At 35.0% G+C, this 25,047-nt stretch overlaps 1 protein-coding gene and 1 non-coding gene across 2 annotated transcripts in view; one reads left to right on the top strand and one right to left on the bottom strand.

The window, feature by feature from the left end:
- STAG1 (stromal antigen 1) overlaps window positions 1-25,047 on the top strand; it is a 402,316-nt gene that overhangs the window by 165,160 nt on the left and 212,109 nt on the right. The window contains exon 5 of the mRNA XM_030330452.2: window positions 10,974-11,070. Within this exon, the coding sequence (XP_030186312.1) occupies window positions 10,974-11,070 (97 nt within the window). The remainder of the gene's footprint in view (window positions 1-10,973; window positions 11,071-25,047) is intronic.
- LOC115524304 lies at window positions 5,908-6,014 on the bottom strand. The gene has a single exon (XR_003972017.1). It is a non-coding gene; the product is annotated as a U6 spliceosomal RNA (small nuclear RNA).

The following is a 25,047-nucleotide window of genomic DNA, read 5'->3' as shown; positions in this document are numbered from 1 at the left end:
CATTCCTTTCTAGATAGATTGCTAAGCTGTTTTGCTCCAGTAAATAGTACTACAGTATTCATGCAAGTATTTTTTCTGTGAGGGAAGAAGCCTGCATATGAATATTTGTAGCCAGAGGGGCAGCTTTTGGCAGACGTTACTGTCCACTTACCAAAGTTTTATTTTTCCCTTTTCATAGTGGAATAAGTTCAAGGAGGGTATTGGCAAATGGAGACTCAGTGTCTCCACTCCCCTTCCTTTGCAATGTGGCTAGTTAACAAGTTCTTGCCAATGAAGTATTACCCAATGTGATATGTATGACTGCTAAGCCTGAATTATAAACATTTGCCATGCTTTTCTGTGTTTTTGTTTTCCATCAGCTAGATACTGATTTCTCAGGGTCAACCTTGGAAGCCTCTTATAGAGAATAACAGAGCATCTGTCAGCTTGGGTGCTGGAATGATTGTGTAGCTATAACTAGTAATATAGATATTCTGTCTAGACCTTCTCTTTGAGAGACTGTAGGTATATTATCATTGTGGGGTGTCTGGCTGACTCAGCTGGTAGAGCATGTGACTCCTTTTTAAAAAATTTTTTTTCAGAGGAGGGACATGGGGAATGGGGAGCATGGGACTCTTGATCTCAGGGTTGTAAGATCCAGCTCCATGTTGGGTCTACATAGAGATTATTTAGAAAAAAAGAAAATGAAGTATTCTTCCTGAGAATCTTGAAATTATACTGCTTATCTTTCCCTACTCCCTAAATGAGGACAACTTATATAAGAAAATGTAATAGTTTCTTAAGGTGGAAGCTTAAATCATTGAATTAGACCTCTCTTTTGTAAGTATTTGAAGCTGTATATTTCCCACTAAGCATTGTTTTAGCTGCATTCTACAAATTTTGATAATGTGTTTCATTATCATTCAGCTCAAAACATTTTTTAATTACCAAACATTTGAGGATATTTTAGATGTGTTCTTACTGTGACATCAGTAAGACTGATGTCTTACTTAAATCCATTATGGTCAAAGTATGTGCTCTGTATTTTTTTTAGTCCTTAAAAACTCATAGAGACTTGCTCTTTGGTCTTTTGGTAAGTGTTCAAAAATGTATTTAAAGACAATATGTATTCTACAATTGTTCGTGTTGTGTTTTATAGATATATTATTAGTTCTTTTCAAATCTTCTATATATTTACTATTTTTATGTTCATTCTAACAGTTACTGAGAGATAGATTTAAAATATGAAACATGATTATGAATTTGCATATTTAAGTTCAGTTTTTGTTTTATGTATTTTAAGAATCTTTTTATTTGGTGTATAAAACTTCAGAGCTGTTATATCATCATGATGAATTTACCACTTTATTATTATAAAATCTGTCTTTTAATACTTACACTACTCCTTGTCTTGGTTTCTACTGTGATATAAAAATGGTTGTAACAGCTTTTTTATAGTTAAAGTTTGCAGGATATATATTTTTTCATTCTTTCAGTATAACCTGTCTGTGTTTCTATATTTAAAGTGTGTCTTGTAGATATATGTGATTAGGTCATTTTATACAGTCTGGGTGGTGTCTGTTTTTTAGAGGGAATGTTCAGTCCATTTGCTTGGTTTTTAGTTTTGTTAGTCTGAGAAGGTTTTATTTTGCTTTTATTTGAAAGATATTTTTTGCTAGGTAAAAATTCTGCATTTTTTTCCTTTTTTCCTTACTTTATTGAGATACAATTGACGTACAACATTGTGACTTGATATATTTGTATATTACAAAAGATTACTACTATAGTTTAGCTAACACCCCCATTCCCTTGTATTATTTCCAGTCATTTTTTTGTGGTGAGAACATTTAAGATTATAGAATACAGTATTACTAGCTATAATCACCATTCTCTATGTTGCCTCCGAACTTGTTAATCTTCTAATTGGAAGTTTGTACCCTTTGACTGATTCCTTCCCATTTTCTCTATTTCCCAGTCCTTTGTAACCACCACTCTATGTCTGTTTTTCTGTTTGGCTTCTTTTTAGATTCCTATGGAATAAGTGATATCAGACAGTGTATATTTTTCTCTCTGTGACTTATTTCACTTAGCATTATGACTTGAAGGTTCATCTGGGTTGTCACAAGTGACAGGATTTCCTTCTTTGTCTTGGCTGAAAAGTATTCCAGTGTATAGATAACCACATTTTCCATTTTTGTTTTTTGTTTGTTTTTGTTTATTGTTGTTTAGATACCACATTTTCCTTATTCATTCATCTGTTGATGGGCACTTAGGTTGTTTACATATTTTGGCCACTGTGAAAAATGGTGCGGTGTACATTAGAGTGCAGATATCTCTACAAGATCCCTCTGTTTTATGTTTGTTTTTGATGTCACATTTGCATTTTTATGTGTATTCATTAAATTTAAAACTATAGCTATTTATAATATTTTTGTCCTTTAATCTTTATACTAAAATAGTCAACACTCTATCCTATTACAATATTAGGGGGTTTGAATCTAACTATCTCCTTACCTTTATAGTGTGTTGTATATTGCCACACGTTTTCATGTTACTAATTAGTGTCCTTTTGTTTCAGCTCGGAGATCTCTTTTCAGCATTTCTTGTAATATAGGTTTAGTGGTGATGAATTCTTTCAACTTTTGTTTAGGAAAGGGCTTTATTTCACCTTCAGTTTTGAAGGACAGTTTTGTTAGGTAAAGTATTCTTGGTTGACAGTTTCTTGTTAGCACTTTGAATATATCATTATAGTTTCTCCTGGCCTGTAAGATATCTGCTGAGAAATCTTATTGGGGTTTTGTTTTATGAGAGAATTACTTTTTTCTCTTGCTATTTTAAACTTCTCTCTCTACAGTTTTAGACACTTTTATTATTATGTGACTTGGAGAAGACTTTTCAGTTGAAATTTTGAGATGAATTTTTAGCTTCATGAACTTGGATGTCCAGATCTCTACCATGTTTGAGAAGTTCTTTGCCATTATTTTTTTATACATATTTTATTTTTGATGTAATTATAAATGGGATTATTTTCTTAATTTCTTTTTCTGATTGTTCATTATTAGTGTATAAAACCAACAGATTTTTGCATATTGATTTTATATACTACAACCTTACTGAGTTTATTAGTTTTAACAATTTTCTGATGCAGTCTTTAAGGTTTTCTGTATATATTATCTGCAAATAGTGAAAGTTTTACTTCTTTCTTCCTTACTGATTTGTATGCCTTTTACTTCTTTTTCTTGCCTAATTGGTCTGGCTAGGACCTCCCCTACTGTATTGAATAAAAGTGATGATAGTGGGCATCCTTGTCTTGTTCATGATCTTAGAGGAAAAGCTTTCATCTTTTTACCATTTAGTATGTTATTAGCTGTGGGCTTGTCATATATGGCTTTTATTATGTTGAGGTACATTTTCTTTGTCCTGCTTTGTTGATAGTTTTTATTATAAATGGATATTGAATTTTTTCAAATGCTTTTTCTGCATCTGTTGAGAAAATCATAGGATTTCCATTCTTCATTTTGTTCATATGGTATACCACATTGACAATTTGTGAATGTTCAACCATCTTCGCATCCCTGAAATAAACTCGACTTAATCATTGTGTATGGTATTTTTGATATATTGTTAAATTCAGTTTGCTCATATTTTCTTAGTCAGTTTGCATCTATGTTCATGAGGGATTGAGGGATATTGGCCTGTAATTTTATTTTCTTTTGGCATTATTGTCATGTTTTGGTATCAGGGTAATGTTCACCTTATAAGTAAGTTTGGAAAAGTTCCCTCCTCTTCTATTAGAAAGGATTATATATTAATTCTTCTTTGAATGTTTGCTAGAATTCACCAGTGAAGCTGACTGGTCCTGGACCAGTTTTTTAGGATGCTTTTGATTACTTATTCAGTCTCCTTTACTAGTAAGTGGTCTGTTCAGATTATCTGTTAGATCATGGTTCTATCTGGGAGGTTTCTTTCCTAAGAATTTATCCATTTCTTCCAGGTTGTTCAATTTGTTAGCATATAATTGTTCATAGTAATATCTTATAATCCTTTTATTTCTATGGTATCAGTTATAACATCTCCTTTTATTTCTGATTTTGAGTCATCTTTCTTTTCTTCTAGATGAATAACTAAAGGTTTGTCAATTTTGTTTATCTTTTCAGAGAAGCAGCTCTTAGTTTCATTGATCTTTTGTGTTATCTTTTTAGTCTTTATTTCAGCTCTAATCTTTGTTATTTCCTTTCTTCTAACTTTGGGCTTTATTTGTTCTTTTTTTTTTTTTTTTCTAGTTCCTTTAGGTGTAAAGTTAGTTTGCTTATTTGAGGTTTTTCTTGTTTCTTGGTGTAAGTATTTATCACTGAAAACTTCACTCTTAGAACTGCTTTTGTTGCATCCCATACATTTTGGTGTTACCTTTCCATTTTCCTGTGTCTCAAGGGAAGAAGAAAGGAATAGAGAAGAACTACAAAGATAGCTAGAAAACCACTAACAAAATGCAATTAGCCCATACTTATCAGTAATTACTTTAAATTTTTTTTTTTCAACGTTTATTTATTTTTGGGACAGAGAGAGACAGAGCATGAACGGGGGAGGGGCAGAGAGAGAGGGAGACACAGAATCGGAAGCAGGCTCCAGGCTCTGAGCCATCAGCCCAGAGTCTGACGTGGGGCTCGAACTCACGGACCGCGAGATCGTGACCCGGCTGAAGTCGGACGCTTAACCGACTGCGCCACCCAGGCGCCCCAATAATTACTTTAAATGTAAATGATAAATTTGCCAATCAAAAGACAAGGAGTGGCTGAATGGATTTAAAAAAAAAAAAAAAAAAGACCCATCTACTTGTTGCTGTAAGAGACTTACCTTAGATACAAGGACACACAGGGCCACAAATCAAAGGGATGGATAAAGATATCCCATGCTAATGGAAACTAAAAGAAAGGTGGATTAGCTATAACTATACCTGTCAAAATGGATTTTATAATAAAGATTATAATAAGAGACATTGAGTCATGTTACATAATGATGAAGGAGTTAATCCAGTAAGAAGATATAGCATTTGTAAATATTTGTGCCCCCAACATAGAAACACCTAAAGATGTAAAGAAAATATTAAGAAACCTACAGGGAGAAATGTTCAGCAATACAGTATTAGTGGGGGCTTTAATACTCCACTTATATCAATTCACAAATCATTTATGCAGAAAATCAATAAGGAAACCTTAAATGACAGGTTAGACCAAATGGTCCTAACAGATTTGCAGGACATTATGTCTGAAAGAACAGAATACACATTCTTCTCAAGTCACATAGAACTATTTTCCAAGATCATATGTTAGTCCAGAAAACAAGTCTTAATAAGAATCAAAATTATACCAAGTTATATATTTTATGTCCACAGTAGTGTGAATTACTAGAAATTAGTTACACAAAGAAAACTGGAAAATTCATAAATATGTGGAGATTAAACAACATGCTATTGAACAATCAGATGTGTCAAAAAATCAAAAGAGAACTTAAAAAATAATTTGACCCATTATTTTTTAAAACTAGCTTTCTACATTTTCCTTCTCTCATTTCTCTTTGGGACTCCAGTGATGCATATGTTATTTCTTTTGTCAGTATGCCATAATTCCCATAAGCTTCCTTCATTCCTTTTCACTGTTCTCTTTGCTCCTGCATTTAGATAATTCTACTTGATCTGTGTTGTAGCTTACTGATTTTCCCTTTAGCTTCTTCAAGCTCACTGTTGAAACTGTCTATTGAATTCTTCATTATAGTCTTTGTATTCTTCAGGTCTAGAATTTCTGTTCTGTGCTTTCTTATGTTTTCTTTCTTTGTTGAACTTCTCATTTTGTTATTATATATTTTTTTCTGATATTATTAATTGCTTATCTGTGTTCTCTTGTAGCTTTCTGACTAGCTATAGAATTTTTTTTTAATATGGAACGTGTTATGAGTTTGCATGTCATCCTTGCACAAGGGCCATGCTAATCTTTTCTGTATCGTTCCAGTTTTAGTGTATGTGCTGCAGCAGTGAGCATGAGAAACTGTTTTGAGTTCTTTATTCAGCATTTTCTGGATATGCATTTTTTTGGGCCAGTTACTAGAGGTATACGGTATTCCTTTGGTGGAGACATATTTCCCTGATTCTTCATAATCATGAAGAATCATGTTTTCATGTCTATGTATTTGAAGGAGCAGTTACCTCTTCCAGACAAAAGAGGAATTTCCATATGGGGAACCTTTCACCTTTGTGTGAAGGCACACTTAATCATGCACTGACCCTGGGTCTAGTGTTGTAGGGTGAGAAATGTGGCGTATGGTGGCACTGGGTTCAGGAAGGCATGATGTCTTTCATGCTCAGGCCACCAGGTTCCTCTGCATTGAACCGATTGATCTTTGGTGAGCACTGTGAAAGATCTGCAGTGCCTGTGAGAGCTGTTGGGGTCCTAAGCAACACTTCCAGGTTTGGTAGCTAGGGACCAAAGCAAGCAGTGGTGGTAGCCAGAGCCAGTGGTGTGCACACACTGAGCTGTGGTGGGCAGCTTCAGGTATCTGTATGGTGGAGGAGACCTGTCTCAGACACAGTTTTAGTGGTGAGTATCAGTGCAGGTAGCAAGGCCTAAAGCCAGTTATGGGCTCCCTGGCAACTGTGGAGGCCCTGGTTGACAATGCCCCTCCTGTGGTTGCACACTCTCCCTCCAGGCATGCACTCTGCAGTGGAGACCATGGAAGGGAGCTTGAGTGAGGGAGTATAGATATGCAGCCTGGAGGAGCTAGGTACAGGTGGGCAAGGTGGTACTGGACAGTGACAGAAGGCAGGACCTGATATGAGCTGCAGGGTTTCATGGCTTTCTGTATATTCACCAGTGGCTGTATGTTTCCCCCACCTTGTGCGTGCATGCTGCAGTGCAGGACAGTGATGGGTGTTAGGACAGTGGTGCACAGCTAGAGGGGCTAGCTCTGAGCATGAGCAACAGTGTTCAGAGATGGGGGGTGCACTAGGCTGGTGTCTTATACTCATCTAGCTGTAGAAGCTCAAGTTGGCTGCATGTGCAGCCCCTTGGCTCCTGTGTGGCTGAGGAAGGACTTAGGTGACTGGCTTCTTATACTTATGCAGCCATAGAAATCCTGCATGGCTGTGGTACAGATCTGGTTGTGGCAGGGGAAGGTTTTAGAAAAGGACTCATGCAGCTGGTTTCAGCTAACAAAACTACCCAAGGGTGGGAAGCTGGCAATATCTGTGGGAGTCCACAGTGGCTGTGCTAGCCTTTGGCTTTGTCACTTGTGAAATATACTGAGTTTGTCTGCAGAGCAGGTCTCTGTGAACCTTGATGGCTCCTGGTGCTTGTCTGCTATTAATTGCTTCTGCTTTTATTCATTGTTCCTAGCTGGCTCAGTACATCTATGAGAGAGTGAGGCAAGAATCTGAAGCAGGCTCCAGGCTCTGAGCTGTCAGCACAGAATCTGATGTGAGGCTTGAACTCATGAGCCATGAGATCATGATCTAAGCTGAAGTTGGACGCTTAACCGACTGAGCCACTCAGGTGGCTGGGAGATTTCTTCTGAGCATTGTGAACTGTGTTAGGTTGGGGGATGGGATTGTGCAGGCAAGATGAAGTTGCCTTCCTTCTCTTCTGTGATTATTTTAACTTATTGTTAAAACATTCTGTGTGGACTCTAGTGGTCTCCTGGGACTGTTTGTGTATTGCTGTCCAGTTGTTGATCTTTGTGGGATCATAGGGAAGGAAGCTAGGTTTTTTTGCCAACTGATGGGCAGTTTTTTTTCTTTCAGCACTTTAAATATGTCTTTCCTTAATCCCCTGGCTTTCATTCTTTTTGATGAGATGTGTACCATATTCTTATCCTTTGGTCCCCTTATCCTTACCCTATGGCTACTTAAAAATTTTTCTCTATTGAAGATTCCCGTAATTTAATTTTGATGTGCCTTATGTAAGTTTTCTGTTTTATCCTGTCTCACAACCCAAGGCCTTATATATTATGAAATACTGTATAATCCACTCACCTATGCCCATACTTGGCAGTGCCTCTAACAATCACCAGTGTCTGCCAATCCAAGAAGGATTTATCTCTCTGGAATTCAGTTCTTTAGATTCTTTTGCCTCCACCCCACTCTTTTAAAAGGTATAATTTTTGTCCTTTAAGATGAATAACCAATTACACAAGAATCATTTATTAAATTTACCACCCTTTCCCTCAAAAACTTAAGTATCCCCTTTGTCACAGCTTAAGTTCTATATATAATATACCTGGATTTATTTCTGCACTCTATTTTCTTACATTACTTTTCTAGTTCTGTGTTATTTTCAGTCTATATTGTTTTCAGTGTCTTTGTGTTAAATTTTGATATTTATGCAATTCCCTGTTCACTAGTTTTATTCAGAATGTTTCTGGGCTCCTCACATATAACTGGTGGGATTATAAATTGACACTTTCACTTTGGGAATTGAAGAAAATGTACTCACCATCTTCAGAGTGTTTTCACAATGCTGGGCCCCATGTAGAAGTGGAGAAATGGTTCCTCTTTAGCTTTGTGCCATACTTCCTTACTTTGTTCAGAAAGCATTTCTGCTTGGGTCATCAATTTAAAAATCACTTGACCTGCTTTATCCATTCTTTGTCTTCACCACCATTCTTAGTCAATCACATCCTTGACACATTATTCTGCCGAGCTTAACTTTCAACAGATACTATGATATCCTTTCTTTTTTTTTTTTTTAACCCTCTTCTACAACCATGTATTCTTTCTAATTTTCTGTTTACTTTTAAAGTAAATCCTCCCAGACATCAATGTGAAGAAATAGAGATACATAGTGTTCATGAGCAGTTTTAAAAAGTTCTCTCTTTTCACATGGAAGAAGGGAATGTGGTTGCTCTTCACTAGAAGAGGTTGTTAAAGAAGGTATGTGCTCAATCAGAATGGTTAAATTAATAGGACTGATAATACATAGTATTGATGAGGATGTGGAACACCCAGTCTCATACATTGGTAGATCTCATAGATTGTTGGTGGATGTATAATTTAATACACCTGTTTTAGAACATTGGCATTGTCTATTAACTATCTACATACATGTGTTCATGTGTTAATAGTTTGGCTACTGGGTATATATACAACAGAAACAAGGGTTGATGTCCATCAAAATATGTGTACAGTCATATTTACAGCAATTTTATTCATGATAGCTTTAAAATGGAAAGAGCAGTCATGTCCTTTACCAGTTCAATGGGTAATAAATTGTGGTATGTTAAATAATCAGATGCTATCTGGAAATTCAAAAAAAGGAAGTAGTGGTACACATAACAGCTGATACAACTTTGATTGAAAGAAGTCAGACATATGGGGCGCCTGGGTGGCGCAGTCGGTTAAGCGTCCGACTTCAGCCAGGTCAAGATCTCGCGGTCCGTGAGTTCGAGCCCCGCGTCGGGCTCTGGGCTGATGGCTCAGAGCCTGGAGCCTGTTTCCGATTCTGTGTCTCCCTCTCTCTCTGCCCCTCCCCCGTTCATGCTCTGTCTCTCTGTCCCAAAAATAAATTAAAATGTTGAAAAAAAAAAAAAAGAAGTCAGACATAAAAGATAATACTATTTATATGAGTTTCAAAAACATGTCCACTGTTAAGGAATAGTGGTTAAACCCTCTGGGCTTGGAATGGTTACTGATTAGAAGAGAGCATTAGGGAGCCATTTCAGTTTTGGAAAGGTTTTATATTTTCATACTGGTTATGATTACACAGATGTGTATATATTTGTAAAATTTCATCAAGATGTAACTTAAGTTTCCTATATTCTTACTGTGTATAACTGTACTTACATACAAAAGTAAAAATTGATTTTAAAAGTATTTAAAATTATTTTCATACGTTTTCTGTAATATCCTTCCTCCACCCAAACAAACCTCAAACAATGTAGCCTACAAGTAGGCTGCATGGAATCACATTAAATTGGCTAACAATCTGGAAAGACTTTATTGATAGAACTCGAAGCGTTTTTTTAATTTTAACTCAATACATAAAACTTATTTAGGTGATTTTCTATATCCTCTAGTTTTTATAATTTTCCTCATCAACATACCTTTCTTGAACTTATAATTAGGTGTGAACAGATTGTTCATCCATTTATGTTTCTTATACGTTTGCAATATCTAAAAGTTATTTTGCACATTTATCTTTTGTCATCTGTCTTAATCAATTTTTTTCCAGTAGGAATCTTTTGAGTCCCTTTACTAGAGACTATTAGGTATTTTTTTCAACTTTTGGAAAGGGAGAATTCTCTTTATCATTTAACTAATTTTTGGTTTTACTAAAAACTTAAAACCTGTGTCAAATAATTAAGGATACATCCTTGCCTTGTTCCATTTTGAGTTGAAATGTCTTGAGCATTTCAACAATAAATACATTTTAGTCTTTGTATCTTGTTTGTATATATTTCATCTAACTTTACTTTTTCTGGAAGTTGTTTATTAAGCTTGGCTGTACTTATTTGTCAGATACCATTTTGAGATCTAGTAATTTCATTTAATTTTTTCTCCTTTATAATTGAATTATTTGATTTCCTAATATTAACTCATTTTTTCATTCCTGACAAAAATGCATTTTATATAAGGTGTGTATTCTTTTTATGCACTACTAATGAAATAGGTTTTTTGATATATGAACAGTTTCTATGTGTAAGTGTATTTAGTTTAGCTTTTGTATTTTCACAATGTGGTTTGAATATTGGTATCTATAGTTGCTTAATAATTATTGAACTAGTCAGTTTTGTATTGTGTTCCAGTTTAAACAAGTTTTTGAAACCTAGTAACTCATCTTTTAATTTTCTTGAAAAATAAAGGAATCTTTACTTTTATTTGGCTACAGAGAAATGATTTCGGGTAAGTATTTTAAATAGACCACACACAGATAAAATCACAAACTTTAAAAAATTTATTGGTTGTAATACAAATTTTTTTGTTTTCATTTTTATGTATTTTTTCCCTACAGTCTGTGGTGGATGACTGGATTGAATCATATAAACAAGACAGGGACATCGCACTTCTGGATTTGATCAACTTTTTTATCCAGTGTTCAGGATGTCGAGGTACATAATGATGGAATAAATAATGTACATTGAGTCTGTCAGTCCAGCAGTGTCAAATTATTTCACCTTTCATTCATTATATATAATCCATCCTAGTACAATGTGCTGATCTTTTTCTCATAAAGAAAATTATTGTTATTTAAAGCTGTTTCATTTTTTTTGGTTCAGTTTTGCTACGAAAGAACAGATCTATAAAATTTTATGACATTTTCAAGGAAATCTAAAATTCATTTGAAGAATTTGAATTGACTTTTTATATCATAAATTTTTATAATTAATATTTACTGATTGATAGTATTTCTGTTTGTGCTTCGTATTAGGAATTTTGGTAGTTCCTAGTATTCATTATTTTTTTTCTTGTCAGTATGTATATTGGTCCTCATTGCATAGATTAAGTACGTGGACCTTAAATAATTTGCTTAAGGTAATATAAGCACCAGAATCTGGTTTCTTAAGTTTATCATCTGTTTGATATCTATAGTTTTTTAAAATAAAATGTAATTTTATTTTTATCGTATTAATAGATAACTGATATTTTTCTTCTCAAGAATAGATAAATCCAAACAGATTATTCTGTGTTACATGAGAGGGGGGATTGGGAATCAGCATTCTTTGCTTTCCAGTGCAGAAAGTACAGTGATCTTTTATTGAGATCACTGATTCAGTTGATTTCTTGAAGACTTTCTTATTTTTGTTTGTCACTCACAGTATTGACACAAGTTGTTTATCAAATGTTTACAGAACACCTCTATCTTGTACTAAGCACTGTTCCAGAATATACCTAATGTTATGAAGATAGTCTCTGCCCCAGTCAGTATTAGAGTATGTATAGTTTTCAAAGGAGGCTTTATTATAAGGAGCAAAGAGGGAAATTATTCCAGTAGTTAGTATAAAGTGCTCAGTGCCACCTAAAGAGTAATAACACTGGTTACTATTTAATGACAATTTAATGTGTCATGCTTTGTGCTTTACATACGTTAACTCATTTAACATATTGGTTAACAGTTCTATCAGGCAGATATGATTTTATAGAAATTTTTGGACATCATACAGTTAGTTTAAGTGCCAAACTCAAGTTTCGGAGTCAGGCTTGTCTCAATCTGGAGTCTGTGTCCCTGAGGACAGGATACTGTGGGAATACCAAGGAAGGGCTTCTGATCTAGCCTAGGCTTTGTATCTTTATGTATGTGTGAATGTGGGAGTATTTGTAAGAAAAGCATCTTAGAGCAAAATCTCTGTGGTGAGACTGAGACTGTGTAAAAGAAAGTTAAGAGGGCCAAGAAAGGCCAAAGTTAACAGATTGGGTATAAATGCCTCAAGACAAGAAAGCAGGGGGTACTCTCTTGGACATAGAGTTTGAACCTGAATCTTAGAGCATTGAAGTTGATGAAGAGTGGCAGGAGATCATGCTGTTGGGAGGGAAAAGACTGTTAATTTTGCAGTCTTAAAATTGGTACGTCAAAGCACGAGTGACATACTTTAAGTGAACTATCTAATCTATGTAAGTGTTCTGTTGGATTGTGTTTTGATTTAAAAATTTATTTATTTTGAGAGATCAAGAGAGCATGGGTGGGGGAGGGGCAGAGAGAGAGGAAGAGAGAGAATCCCAAGCAGGCTCCATGCTGAGCACAGAGCCAGATGTGGGGCTGAGTCCCACCATGCAAGATCATGACCTGAGCTGAAATGAAGAAGTGGTCGATTAACTGACTGAGCCACCCAGGCACGCTGGTTTCGGTTTCGGTTTTAAAACAGTTGGTAGTTTCTGAATTTTTTCCTTTTGTAATTCCCAGGAATCAAAAAACCAAAAAGCTTTAAAAGATATGAAGCAAAAAGTCTTTACCATTTCCTGCCTTCCCATCTACTCCAGAGTTAACTGCTTTTAACTGTTTTGTTGTATATCATCTGTCTGCCTGTCTGTCTGCATTATTTATCTAATTTCCATACATGTAAGTAGGAATATATATTCTTTCCTTCCCCACTACTCTTACACAAAGGATAGTGGTATATTGGGAGCTTTTTCAATCCAGGATCATAGCACTCCTTTTATGTATGATAATTTAGTTTAACTGGTCTTCTATTAACAGGCCCTTTCATTATTTGTAGTCTTCTTCTATTACAAACAGTACTGTAATGAGTTATGTTGTGTATACCTTATTTGCTCTTTGTGGAAGGATGTCTGTGGGAAAATATATTTGTAAATTTTGTTTGATCTTGCCAAACTCCTGCTCTAGGATTGTACCTATTTTTATTCCCATTAGTAATACATGAGAATGTTTGTTTCTTTTCAGTTTTTTCAACAAAGTGTTCTTATCAGATTTTGGAGTTGGTCTTATAAATGATTGAAAAATGATGTACCAGTGTGATTTTTTTTAATTGAGTTGAAATTCACTTAATATACAATCAACCATTTTGTTGATCTATCTAGTTTTATTTTTATTCTTATAATTAACCATTTAATGAAAAAAAAATTTAAGCTTATTTACTTATTTTGAGAGAGAGAGGCAGAGAAAGAAGGAGAGATAGAGAATCCCAAGCAGGCTCTGCAATCAGCACAGAGCCTGATGCAGGGGTAAAACTCCTCAACTGTGGGATCATGACCTGAGCCAAAACCAAGAGTCAGACGCTTAACCAACTGAGACACCTGGGGGCACCACAATTAACCATCTTAAATTGTACAGTTCAGTAGCTTTTAGCATGTTTACAGTGTTGAACTACTTCTCTCTAGTATTGCAACTTTTTCATCACTTCTCTCTAGTATTGCAACTTTTTCATCACTCTCTAGTATTGCAGGAGGATACTTCATATTCATTAAGTAATCATTCCGCATTCGTCTGTCCTCCCTCCTTTAATGCTTGGCAAATACTAATCTGCTTTCTGTTCCTGTAGATTTGACTGTTTGGGTCATTTTATATTAAAGTAGTTGTCCAATATATGACCTTTTGTGTCTGATTTCTTTCACTTAGCCATAATGCCTTCGAGGTTTATTGAGGTAGTCGCATGTATCTATAATTCATTCCTTTTTATGGCTGAATAACTTGGTAGTGTAGATCACAATTTTTTAATTTATCTGTTAGTGGGCATTTGGGTTATTTCTACCATTTGGCTATTATGAATACTACTCCTATAAAGATTTATGAACAAATTCTGTTTGAGTACTTGGGGGTTGCCAGATCATATGGTGATTCTGCTTTTTCTTTTTAGGGAACCATCAAATTATTTTCTACAGCATCTACAACATTTTATATTCCTCAAAAACATGTATGAAAACTCTTATTTCTTCAGATCCTCTCCATACTGTTTTCCTTAGTGGCTGCGCTAGTTTACATTCCCACCAGGAGTGTACTAGGATTCCCTTTTCTCTACTTCCTTGCCAACTCTTGGTATTTTCTAATTTTTAAATTTTAACTGTCCTAGTGGGTGTGACGTGGTATCTCATTGGTATCTCATCAATGATCTTGAACATATTTTCATGTGCTTTTTGGCCATTATATGTCTTTAAAGAAATGTGTTTTCAAGCCCTGTGTTCATTTCTAACTTAGATGGTTTCTTTTTTGTTGTGCATTGTAAGAGTTCTGTATATATTCTGAATACTAAACCCTTATCGGATATATAACTTGGAACAATTTCCTTCCCATTCTGTAGCTTGTCTTTTCACTTTCTGAAGGCTGTCCTTTCATACTTAAAACATTTAAATTTTAATTTAGTTCATTTTATCTATTATTTATTTTTACTCATGCTTGTAATGTCAAATCTAAGAGTCCATTGCTAAATAAAAGGGCATGAAGATTTATCCCTATATATTTTTCAGATACAGACAGTCCCCAACTTATTATAGTTCAACTTATGATTTTTTAACTTTATGATGGTGTAAAATAATATGTATTTAATAGAAACTGTACTTTTAATTTTTAATTTTGACCTTTTTCTTGCCTTAGAGATACATGATAGGATACTCTCTCCTGATCCTGGGCAGAAACAGTGACCCACACCTCCCAGTTAGCCCCACAATAATGAGGGTAAACAACCAATACACTTACAGCCATTCTTTACCTCTACAATCATTCTGCTTTTCACTTTCTGTACAGTATTCAATAAATTACATGGGAAATTCAACACTATATTATAAAATAGGCTTTGTCTTAGGTGATTTTGCCCATCTGTAGGCTAATGAAGTGTTCTGAGCACATTTAAGGTAGGCTGTGATATTTGGTGGTTTGGATATAGTAAGTACATTATTGACTTAACAATAGTTTCAACTTACATTCGATGAGTTTATCAGGATGTAACCCCATAATAAGTGAAGGAAGATCTGTGGTTTTATAATTTCAGCCTTTTAATTAGGTTGTTGATCTTGGGTAATTTTTTATATGGATGGTTTTAACTTGTATTTCTCATCTGAGTGAGGCTTGAGAGCTATTTCTATTACTTTTTCTTTGAATTTTCTGTTTCTGTCCTTTGCCAATTTTCTTTTCTGGTGTCCTCTTAGTTTCTGAAGAGGCATCTTAAAAAATGGATTTTAAAATATTTTGGTATGAGTCACAGAACAATCTTTTCTCATTTCTAAATGTTTATTTTTTAACCTTTTTTAGTTTATTTTGAGAGAGAGAGAGCTTGCACGCATGTGAGCAGGAAATGGACAGAGAGAGAGGGAGAGAGAATCCCAAGCAGGCTCTGCAGTGTCAGCATGGAGCCTGACACAGGGCTTGAACTCACAAAATGTGAGATCTTGACCTGAGCCTAAACTAAGAGTCAGATGCTTAACCGACTAAGCCACCCAGGTGCTTCCTTAAATGTTTATTTTTGAGAGAGAGTGAGAGCATGTGTGTGTACACTTGCACGAGCAAGGGAGAGGCAGAGACAGGGGAAAGAGAGAATCTCAAGCAGGCTCTGCTCTGTCAGTGCAGAGCCTAGTGTGGGGCTCAATCCCTCAAACTGTGAGATATGACCTAAACCTAAATCGAGTCAGATACGTAACTGACTGGGCCACCCAGGTGCTCCTAGGAAGATCTTTTCTTGTTGTGATTAACAAAGACAGCACACTGTTTTCGCATCAGTGGAATATAATAAAAATCCAGAAATATACCCAAGTACTAATGAAATTTTAGTAAGTATATCTGAAAACATATGAAAGAAGAGAATGGCAAATTACATCTACACTGAGATGTTATTTTTCACCTCTCAGGTTGGTAACTTTAAAAATTACAATGACATTTTGGTTAGGCTGTTAGAAAATAGTCACTGTTATACTGCTTCCTGGAATAAAAATTGATACATCTCTGATAGAAAGAGATTTGGCAATATCTATCAAAACTACATTTGTTTTTTATCCAGCCACCCTACTAATGTAAATTTGCCATGAAGATATAACTCTAGAATTAAGAAAATAAATGCACAGGGTTACTCAATACATTATTATTTGTCCTTTCAAAATATTGGAAACAACCTAAATGCTCATATATAGGAGAGTGACTAAGTAAATTGTCAAAAAGAATGACGAAGATCTCTGGACTGATGCAGGGAGACTCTCAGGATACATTTTTAAGGATGAAATACAAAGTGCCAAAGAGTGTCTAAAGAATGCAACTTTCTTGGGAAGGGAAAAATGGAATATAAACGTGTATCTTTTCTTTTGAGCAAAAAGAAACAGAGGAAAGGCAAAAAAGAATATTGACTGGCTACCTGCAGGGTGTGTGTATATATATAGATGAAGTGGAAAGCCTAGAGGGAACTGGGGTGAAAGGATGATACTTAAATTTGAAATCCCTTCTTTTAAATTGAAGTATAGTTGACATATAATATTGTACTAGTTTCAGGTATAACAACATAATGGCTTCACATTTACATACATTATGCACTGTTCACCTCAATAAGTATAGTTCCCATCTCTCACCTATACAAAGTTATTACAATATTATTGACTGTATTTTCTATGCTGTACTTTACATTCCTGTGGCTTATTTTATAACTGGAAATTTTTATCTGTTAATCCCCTTCACCTATTTCACGCATTCCCCCACTTCCTTCCTCCACCCCTCTGGCAACCATCAGTTCTCTGTATTTGTGAGGCTATTTCTATTTTCTTTGTTCATTTGATTAGTTTTTTAGGGTCCATGTATATGTGAAAATGTGGTATCTCTCCTTGTCTGACTTGTTTCATATAACATTATACCCTCTAGGTCTATCCCTGTCATAATGGATTTCCATCCATTTACCATGCTGATGGCAAAATTTCATTCTTTTTTATGGCTGAGTAATATTCTATTGCACGTGTGTACATACACACATTTTTTTCTTTATCCATTCATCTGTCGATGGACATTTAGGTTGCTTCTGTGTCTTGGCTATTGTAAATAATGCTGCAGTAAACATAGGCAAGCACATATCTTTTCAAATTAGTATTTTCATTTTCTTCAGGTAAATACCCGGAAGTAGAATTATTGGATAATAAGATATTTCTATCATTAATCTTTTGAGGAACCTCCACATTGTTTTCCTTAGTGGCTCACCAATTTGTATTTTCACTAACAACGCAAAGGGGTTCCCTTTTCTCCACATTTTTGCCAGCAGTTTTTATTTCTGGTCTTTTTAATACTCGCCCTTCTGACTGGTGTGATGTAATATCTCATTGTGGTTCTGATTTGCATTTCCCTGGTGATTTGTGATGTTGATCCTCTTTTTATGTGTCTTTTGGTCATCTTTATGTATTATTAGGAAAAATTCTATTTAGGTTCTCTGCCCATTTTTAAAATATTGATTGATTGATTATTTTGAGAGAGAGAGTGCAAGCAGGGGAGAGGTGCAGAGGAGAAGAGAGAGAATCTCAGGCAGGCTCCCCATTCAGCATGGAGCTGATGTTTGGCTCATTCCCACGACCCTGGGATCACGACCTGAGCTGAAATCAAGAATTGGACACTCAACCAAGAGTTGGACACTCAACCAACTGAGCCACCTGGCCCCCTGTCTCCCCATTTTAAAATCTGATTATTTGTTCCTTGGGAGTTGAATTTTATGAGTTCTTTATGTATTTTGGACATTAATCCAAAGGACCATGATTGCAAATATTTTCTCCTATTTGGTGGGTTACCTTTTTGTTTTATTGATGGTTTGCTTCACTGGGCAAATGAATTTTAGTTTGATATAGTCCCAGTTGTTTATTATGCCCCTTGTTGCCCTTTCTTGAGGAGGTAGAACCCAAAAAATACTGATAAGACTGTTCAGAGGTTTACTGCCTATGTTTTCTTTTAGGAGTTTTATGTTTTCAGGTATTACATTTAGTTCCTTACTCCATTTTGAGTTTATTTTTGTATATGGTATAAGAAAGTGGTCCAGTTCTATTCTTTTATGTGTAGCTGCCCAGTTTTCCCTGCATCATTTATTGAAGACTGTCTTTTCACTGTTGTATATTCTTCCTTCCTTTGTCAGAGATTAATTGACCATATATATATGGGTTTATAATGGACTCTATTATATTGATCTATGTGTCTGTTTTTGTGCCATTACAATACTGTTTTGATTATTATAGCTTTGTAATATAGTTTGAAATCCGAAAGTGTGTTACCTCCAGCTTTGTTCCTCTTTCTTAAGTTTCTTTGACTATTTGGGGTCATTTGTGGTTCCATTTGAATTTGAGATTATTTCTTCTAGTTCTGTAAAAAAATGCTGTTTGTATTTTGGTAGGGATTGTGTAGGATCTGTGTATTGCTTTGGGTAGTATAGACATTTTAACAGTATTACTTCTTTCAGTCATTGAGCATGGCATAACTTTTCATTTATTTGTGTTGTCTTCAGTTTCCTTTATCAATATCTTAATAGTTTCAGAGTATAGGTCTTTCACCTCTTTAGTTAAATTTATTCCTAGGTATTTTGTCCTTTTTGATGCAGTTACAAATTTTTCTTTTTGCTAGTTACTTATTAGTATATACAAACATAACAGATTTCTTCATATTAATTTTTTATCCTGCTATTTTACTGAATTTGTTTATTAGGTCTAATAGTTTCTTGGTGGAGTCTTTAGGATCTTTTATATATAGTGTCATGTCATCTGCAGATACTGACAGTTTAACTCCATCCTTACCAATTTGGATGAATTTTCTTTCTTTTTCTTGCCTGATTGCTGTGACTTGGACTTCTAGTCTATAATGAATAAAGATGGTGAGCATGGACATCTTTGTTTATTTCCTGATCTTGAAGAAAAAGCTTTTAGCTGTTTGACCATTGTGATGTTAACCAATTTGTTGTATATCGCCTTTAGTATGTTGAAATGTGTTTCTTCTATATCCTGTTCAGAGTTTTTATCATGAATGCATGTTGAATTTTGCCAAATGCTATTTCTGCATCTCTTGAGATGATCATAGGATTTTTATCCTTTATTTTTTATTTTTATTTATTTTTTTTAGAGAGGGTGAGCCAGGGAGAGGAGAAGAGGGAGAGAAAGAGAATCTTAATTAAGCAGGCTCTGTGCTTGATCCCATGACCCTGGGATCATGACCTGCGTTGAAATCAAGAGTTGGACGCTCAACCAACTAAGCCACCTAGGCACACTGTTTTATGTTTATGTTTTATTTTGTTAATGTGGTCTATTACATGGGTTGATTGATTGCAGATTGCAGATATTGAGCCATGCTTGCATCCATGAAATAAATTCCACTTGATTATAGTTAATGGGCCTTTAATATATTGTTTTATTCAGTTCGCTAATGTTTTGTTTAGGATTTTTGCATATATTTCCATCAAGGATATTGGCCTGCCATTTTCTTTAGTGTCTTTGTCTGCTTTTGGTATATTTGTAATCCTGGTCTTGGAGAATGAATTTAGAAACATTTTTTCCATTTGAATATTTTGGAATAGTTTCTGAAGGATAGGTATTAAGTGTTTAAATTTTTTTTAATGTTTATTTATTTGTGAGAGAGAGGGGAGAGAGAGAAGGAGCAGGGGAGGGGGCAGAGAGAGAGGGAGACACAGAATCTGAAGCAAGCTCCAGGCTCTGAGATGTCAGCCCAGAGCCCAATGTGGGAATCAACCCATCAACTGTGAGATATCATGACCTGAGCTGAAATCAGGGACTTTAACCAACTGAGCCACCCAGGTGCCTCAGATATTAACTCTTTTTAAGAGGTTTAGTGGAGTTCACCTCTGAAGCCGTCTGATTCTGGATTTTGGTTTGTTAGGAGTTTTTGGCTACTCATTTGGTTTCATTACAGGTAATCTGTCCAGATTTTCTTTTTTCTTCCTGAGTCATTCTTGAAAGATTGTTTCTAGGAATTTATCCATTGCTTCTAGGTTGTCCAGTTTGTTGGTGTTTAATTTTTTGTGGGAGTCTCTTATCCTTTGTATTTCTATGGTGTTGGTTGTAATTTGTCTTCCATCTCTGATTTTTTTTTAAGTCCTTTCTCTTTCTTTTATAGTGTGACTTAAAATTTATCAATTTACTTGATTCTTTGAAAAGAATCAGATCTTAGTTTGATCTTTTCTTTACTCAGTAATTTTTTCCACTCTCTTGTCATTATTTCCTTCTTTTTACTGACTTTATGCTTTGTTTTTCTTTTTGTGTTTCCTTTAGGTGTGAAGTTACATTTGTTTATTTGAGCTTTTATTTTGTTTCTTGAGGTAGGTTTGTATCACTATAAACTTCCTTTTACAACTGACTTTGTTGTGTCCCAAATATTTTGAACTGCTGTGTTTCCATTTTCATTTGACTCGGGTATTTTCTGATGTATTGTTTGATCTTTATTGATGCATTGGTTGTTTAGTACAATGTTCTTTAGCCTCCATGTATTTGTGGGTTTTTTCAAGTTTTTGGTTTATAATTGATCATTAGTTTCATAGTGTTGTGGTTGGAAAAGATGCTTGATATGATCTCAGTCTGCTTATATTTACTGAGGGTTTTTTTTGTGACCTAACAAGTGATCTATCCTGGACAGTGTTCTAAATACCCTTGAAAACTGTATTCTCATGAGTTTTGATGGAATGTTCTGTATATATCTGTTAAGCCTGTCTCATCTATTGTGTTGTTCAAAGCCAGTGTTTCTACTAGCTGCTGAGTTTCTGGCTGAATGGTTCATCCAGGGTGTAAGTGAGCTGGTAAAGACTTCTGCTGTAACTGTACTAATGTCAGTTCTCCTTTATGTCTCTAAATATTTAATATATGTAGGTGTTCCTATGTTTGGTACATAGATAATTAAAATAGTTACATTTTCTTGCTAGATACGTTGCTTTATCATTAGGTATTGCCTTTCTGTGTTGTTTCAGTCTTCGTTTTGAAGTCTATTTTGTTTGATCTAAATAATTGCTGCCACAGCTTTTTAAGATTTTTTTTTGTTTCTATTTGCATAGAATATCTTTGTCTATTTACTTTCAGTCTGTAGGTGTTCTGAAATCTGAAGTGAATCTCTTGTAGTCAACATATAGATGGATCTTTTTATTTTTTTTATTTTTTTAAGTTTATTTATTTTGGGGGGGGAGGTAGAGAGAGAATCCCAAGCAAGCTATATGCTATCAGCACAGAGCCTGACACAGGGCTCATTCCCACAAACTGTGAGATCATGACCTGAGCCATAATCAAGAGTCAGATGTTTAATGGACTGAGTCACCCCGGCATCCCCAGATGGGTCTTTTTTATATACACAGTTGCCCTGTCTCTTGATTACATCATTTTATTCCATTTACATTTGAAGGGGTTAATTATAGGTATGTAGTTAATGCTGTTTTGTTAACTATTTTTGGTAATTTTTGTAGTTCTACCCTGTTCCTATCTTTACTCTCTTCCCTTTGATTTGATGACTTTTAGTATATGCTTTTTTCTTTCTCTTTAATTTTTTATGTCTGTTGTAGGTTTGGTTTGTGGTTATCATGAAGTTCATATATAACATTTTATGTGTAACTATTTTAAGGTGATGGTTGCTTAAGTATAAACACATTGTAAAAGATTACCTTTTATTTCCCCTTCCATGTTTTTATGTAAATGATATCATATTTTACATCTTTGTATTTTGTGTATTCCTTAATGAATTATTGTAGGTAAAATGGATTTTAGTGTTTTTGTCTTTTAACCTTTATACTAGCTTTATAAGTGATCTACTTCATTTACTGTATGTTTACTTTTACCAGTGAGATCTTTTATTTTCATAATTTTTGTGCTTCTAGTAATGATTCTTTTCATTTAATGAAGTCCCTTTAGAATTTTAAGTGATGATGAACTCCTTTAACTTTTGCCTGGGGAACTTTTTATCTTTCCTTTAATTCTGAATGATATCCTTGCCAGGTAGAGTATTCTTGGATGTAGGTTTTTTCCTTTCAGCGCTTTGAATGTATCATGCAACTTCTTTTGGCTTGAAAAGTTTTTCTTGAAAACTCAGTTTATGGTCTTATGCTGGTGTTCTTGTATGTAGCTAATTGCTTTTCTCTTATTCCTTTTAGGAGTTTTCTTTTTGTCTTTATATATTTTTTTAAATTTATTTTTTAAAATATGATTTTTTAAAAATATAAAATATTTTTAAAATATAATTTATTGTCAATTTAGCTAACATACAGTGTATACAATGTGCTCTTGGTTTTGGAGGTTGATTCCCATGATTCATCACTTACATACAACACCCAGGGCTCATCCCAACAAGTGCCCTCCTCAATGCCCATCCCCTGTTTTCTCCCCCTTTCCTCCACTCCTCCCCCATCATCCCTCAGTTTGTCTCTGTATTAAGAGTCTCTTATGGTTTGTCTCCCTCACTGGTTGAAACTTTTTCCCCCCTTGTCTTCCCACATGGTCTTCTGTTAAGTTTCTCAGGTTCCACGTATAAGTGAAAACATGATATCTGTCTTTTCTCTGACAGACTTATTTCACTTAGCATAATACCCTCTAGTTCCATCCATGTTGTTGCACATGGCAAGATTTCATTCTTTCTCATTACCAAGTAGTATTCCATTGTATATATATATAAACCATATCTTTTTTATCCATTCATCAGTTGATGGACAGTTGGGCTCTTTCTATAATTTGGCTATTGTTGAAAGTGCTGCTGTAAACATTGGGGTACATGTGCCCCTGTGAATCAGTACTCCTGTATCCTTTGGGTAAATTTTTAGTAGCGCTGTTGCTGGGTCGTAGGGTAGTTGTATTTTCAATTTTTTGAGGAACCTCCACATTGTTTTCCAGAGTGGCTGCACCAGTTTGCATTCCCACCAACAGTGCAAGAGGGTTCCTGTTTCTCTACATCCTCGCCTACATTTGTTGTTTCCTGAATTGTTCATTTTAGCCACTCTGACCAGTGTGAGGTGGTATCTCAGTGGTTTTGATTTGTATTTCCCTGATGATGAGTGACATTGAGCATCTTCTCATGTGTCTGTTGGCCATCTGGATGTCTTTTTTGGAAAAGTATCTATTCATGTCTTCTGCCTATTTCTTCACTGGATTATTTGTTTCTCGGATGTGGAGTTTGGTAAGTTCTTTATAGATTTTGGATACTAACCCTTTATCCAATACGTCATTTGCAAATATCTTGTCCCATTCTGTCAGTTACCTTTTAGTTTTGTTGATTGTTTCCTTTGCAGTGCAGAAGCTTTTTTATCTTGATGAGGTCCCAATTAGTCCTTTTGCTTTTATTGCCCTTGCTTTTGGAGAGGTGTCAAGCAAGAAATTGCAGCTGAAGTCAAAGAGGTTGATGCCTCTTTTCTCCTCTAGGGTTTTGATGGTTTCCTGTCTTACATTTAGGTCTTTTATCCATTTTGAGGTTATTATTCTGTATGGTGTAAAAAAGTGGTATTGTTTCATTCTTCTGCATGTTGCTGTCCAGTTTTCCAGCACCATTTGCTAAAGAGACTGTCTTTTTTCCATTGAATCGTCTTTCCTGCTTTGTCAAACATTAGTTGCCATACATTTGTGGGTCCAATTCTGGGTTCTCTATTCTATTCCATAGGTCCTGTGTGTCGGTTTTTGTGCTAATACCATGCTGTCTTGATGATTACAGCTTTGTAGTAGAGGCTAAAGTCCGGGATTGTGATCCCTCTGCTTTGATTTTCTTTTGCACCATTACTTTGGCTATTCAGGGTCTTTTATGGTTCCATACAAATTTTAGGATTTTTTGTTCTATCTTTGAGAAGAATGCCGGTGCAATTTTGATTGGGATTGCATGAAAGTGTAGATTGCTTTGGGTAGTATCAACATTTTAACAATATTTGTTCTTCTAATCCACGAGCATGGGATGTTTTTCCATTTCTTCATGTCTTCTTCAGTTTCCTTCATAAGCTTTCTATAGTTTTCAGCATACAGATCTTTAACATTTTGGTTAGGTTTATTCCTAGGTATTTTATGGTTCTTGGTGTGATTGTAAATGGGAACGATTTCTTGATTTCTCTTTCTGTTACTTCATTATTGGTGTATAGAAATGTAACTGATTTCTGTACATTGATTTTGTATCCTGCAACTTTGCTGAATTCATGTATTAGTTCTAGCAGCTTTTTGCTGGTCTTTTGGGTTTTCCATGTAGAATATCATGTCATCTGCAAAAAGTGAAAGTTTGACTTAAGAACTTTGCCAATTTGTCATTTATTTCGTTTTGTTGTCTCAATGCTGAGGCTAGAACTTCCAATACTATGTTAAACAACAGTGGTGAAAGTGGACACCCTTGTCTTGTTCCTGATCTCAGGGAGAAAGCACTCAGTTTTTCTCCATTGAGGATGATATTAGTTGTGGGATTTTCATATATGGCTTTTATGATGTTAAGGTATGTTCCTTTTATCCTGTCTTTCTTGAGGGTTTTTATGAAGAAAGGATGCTGTATTTTGTTAAATGCTTTTTCTACATCCATTGACAGGATCATACAGTTCTTATCCCTTCTTCTATTAATGTGATGTGTCACATTGATTGATTTGTCAATATTGAACCAATTCTGCAGTCCAGGAATGAATTCCACCTGATCATGATGAATAATTCTTTTAATATACTATTGAATTTGATTTGCTGCTAGTATCTTGTTGAGAATTTTC

Source organism: Lynx canadensis, chromosome C2 (assembly GCF_007474595.2).
Source record: "Lynx canadensis isolate LIC74 chromosome C2, mLynCan4.pri.v2, whole genome shotgun sequence".
Classification (NCBI taxonomy): domain Eukaryota; kingdom Metazoa; phylum Chordata; class Mammalia; order Carnivora; family Felidae; genus Lynx; species Lynx canadensis.
The sequence above is the reverse complement of the archived record's forward strand: the minus strand, read 5'-3'. Positions and strand labels throughout refer to the sequence as shown.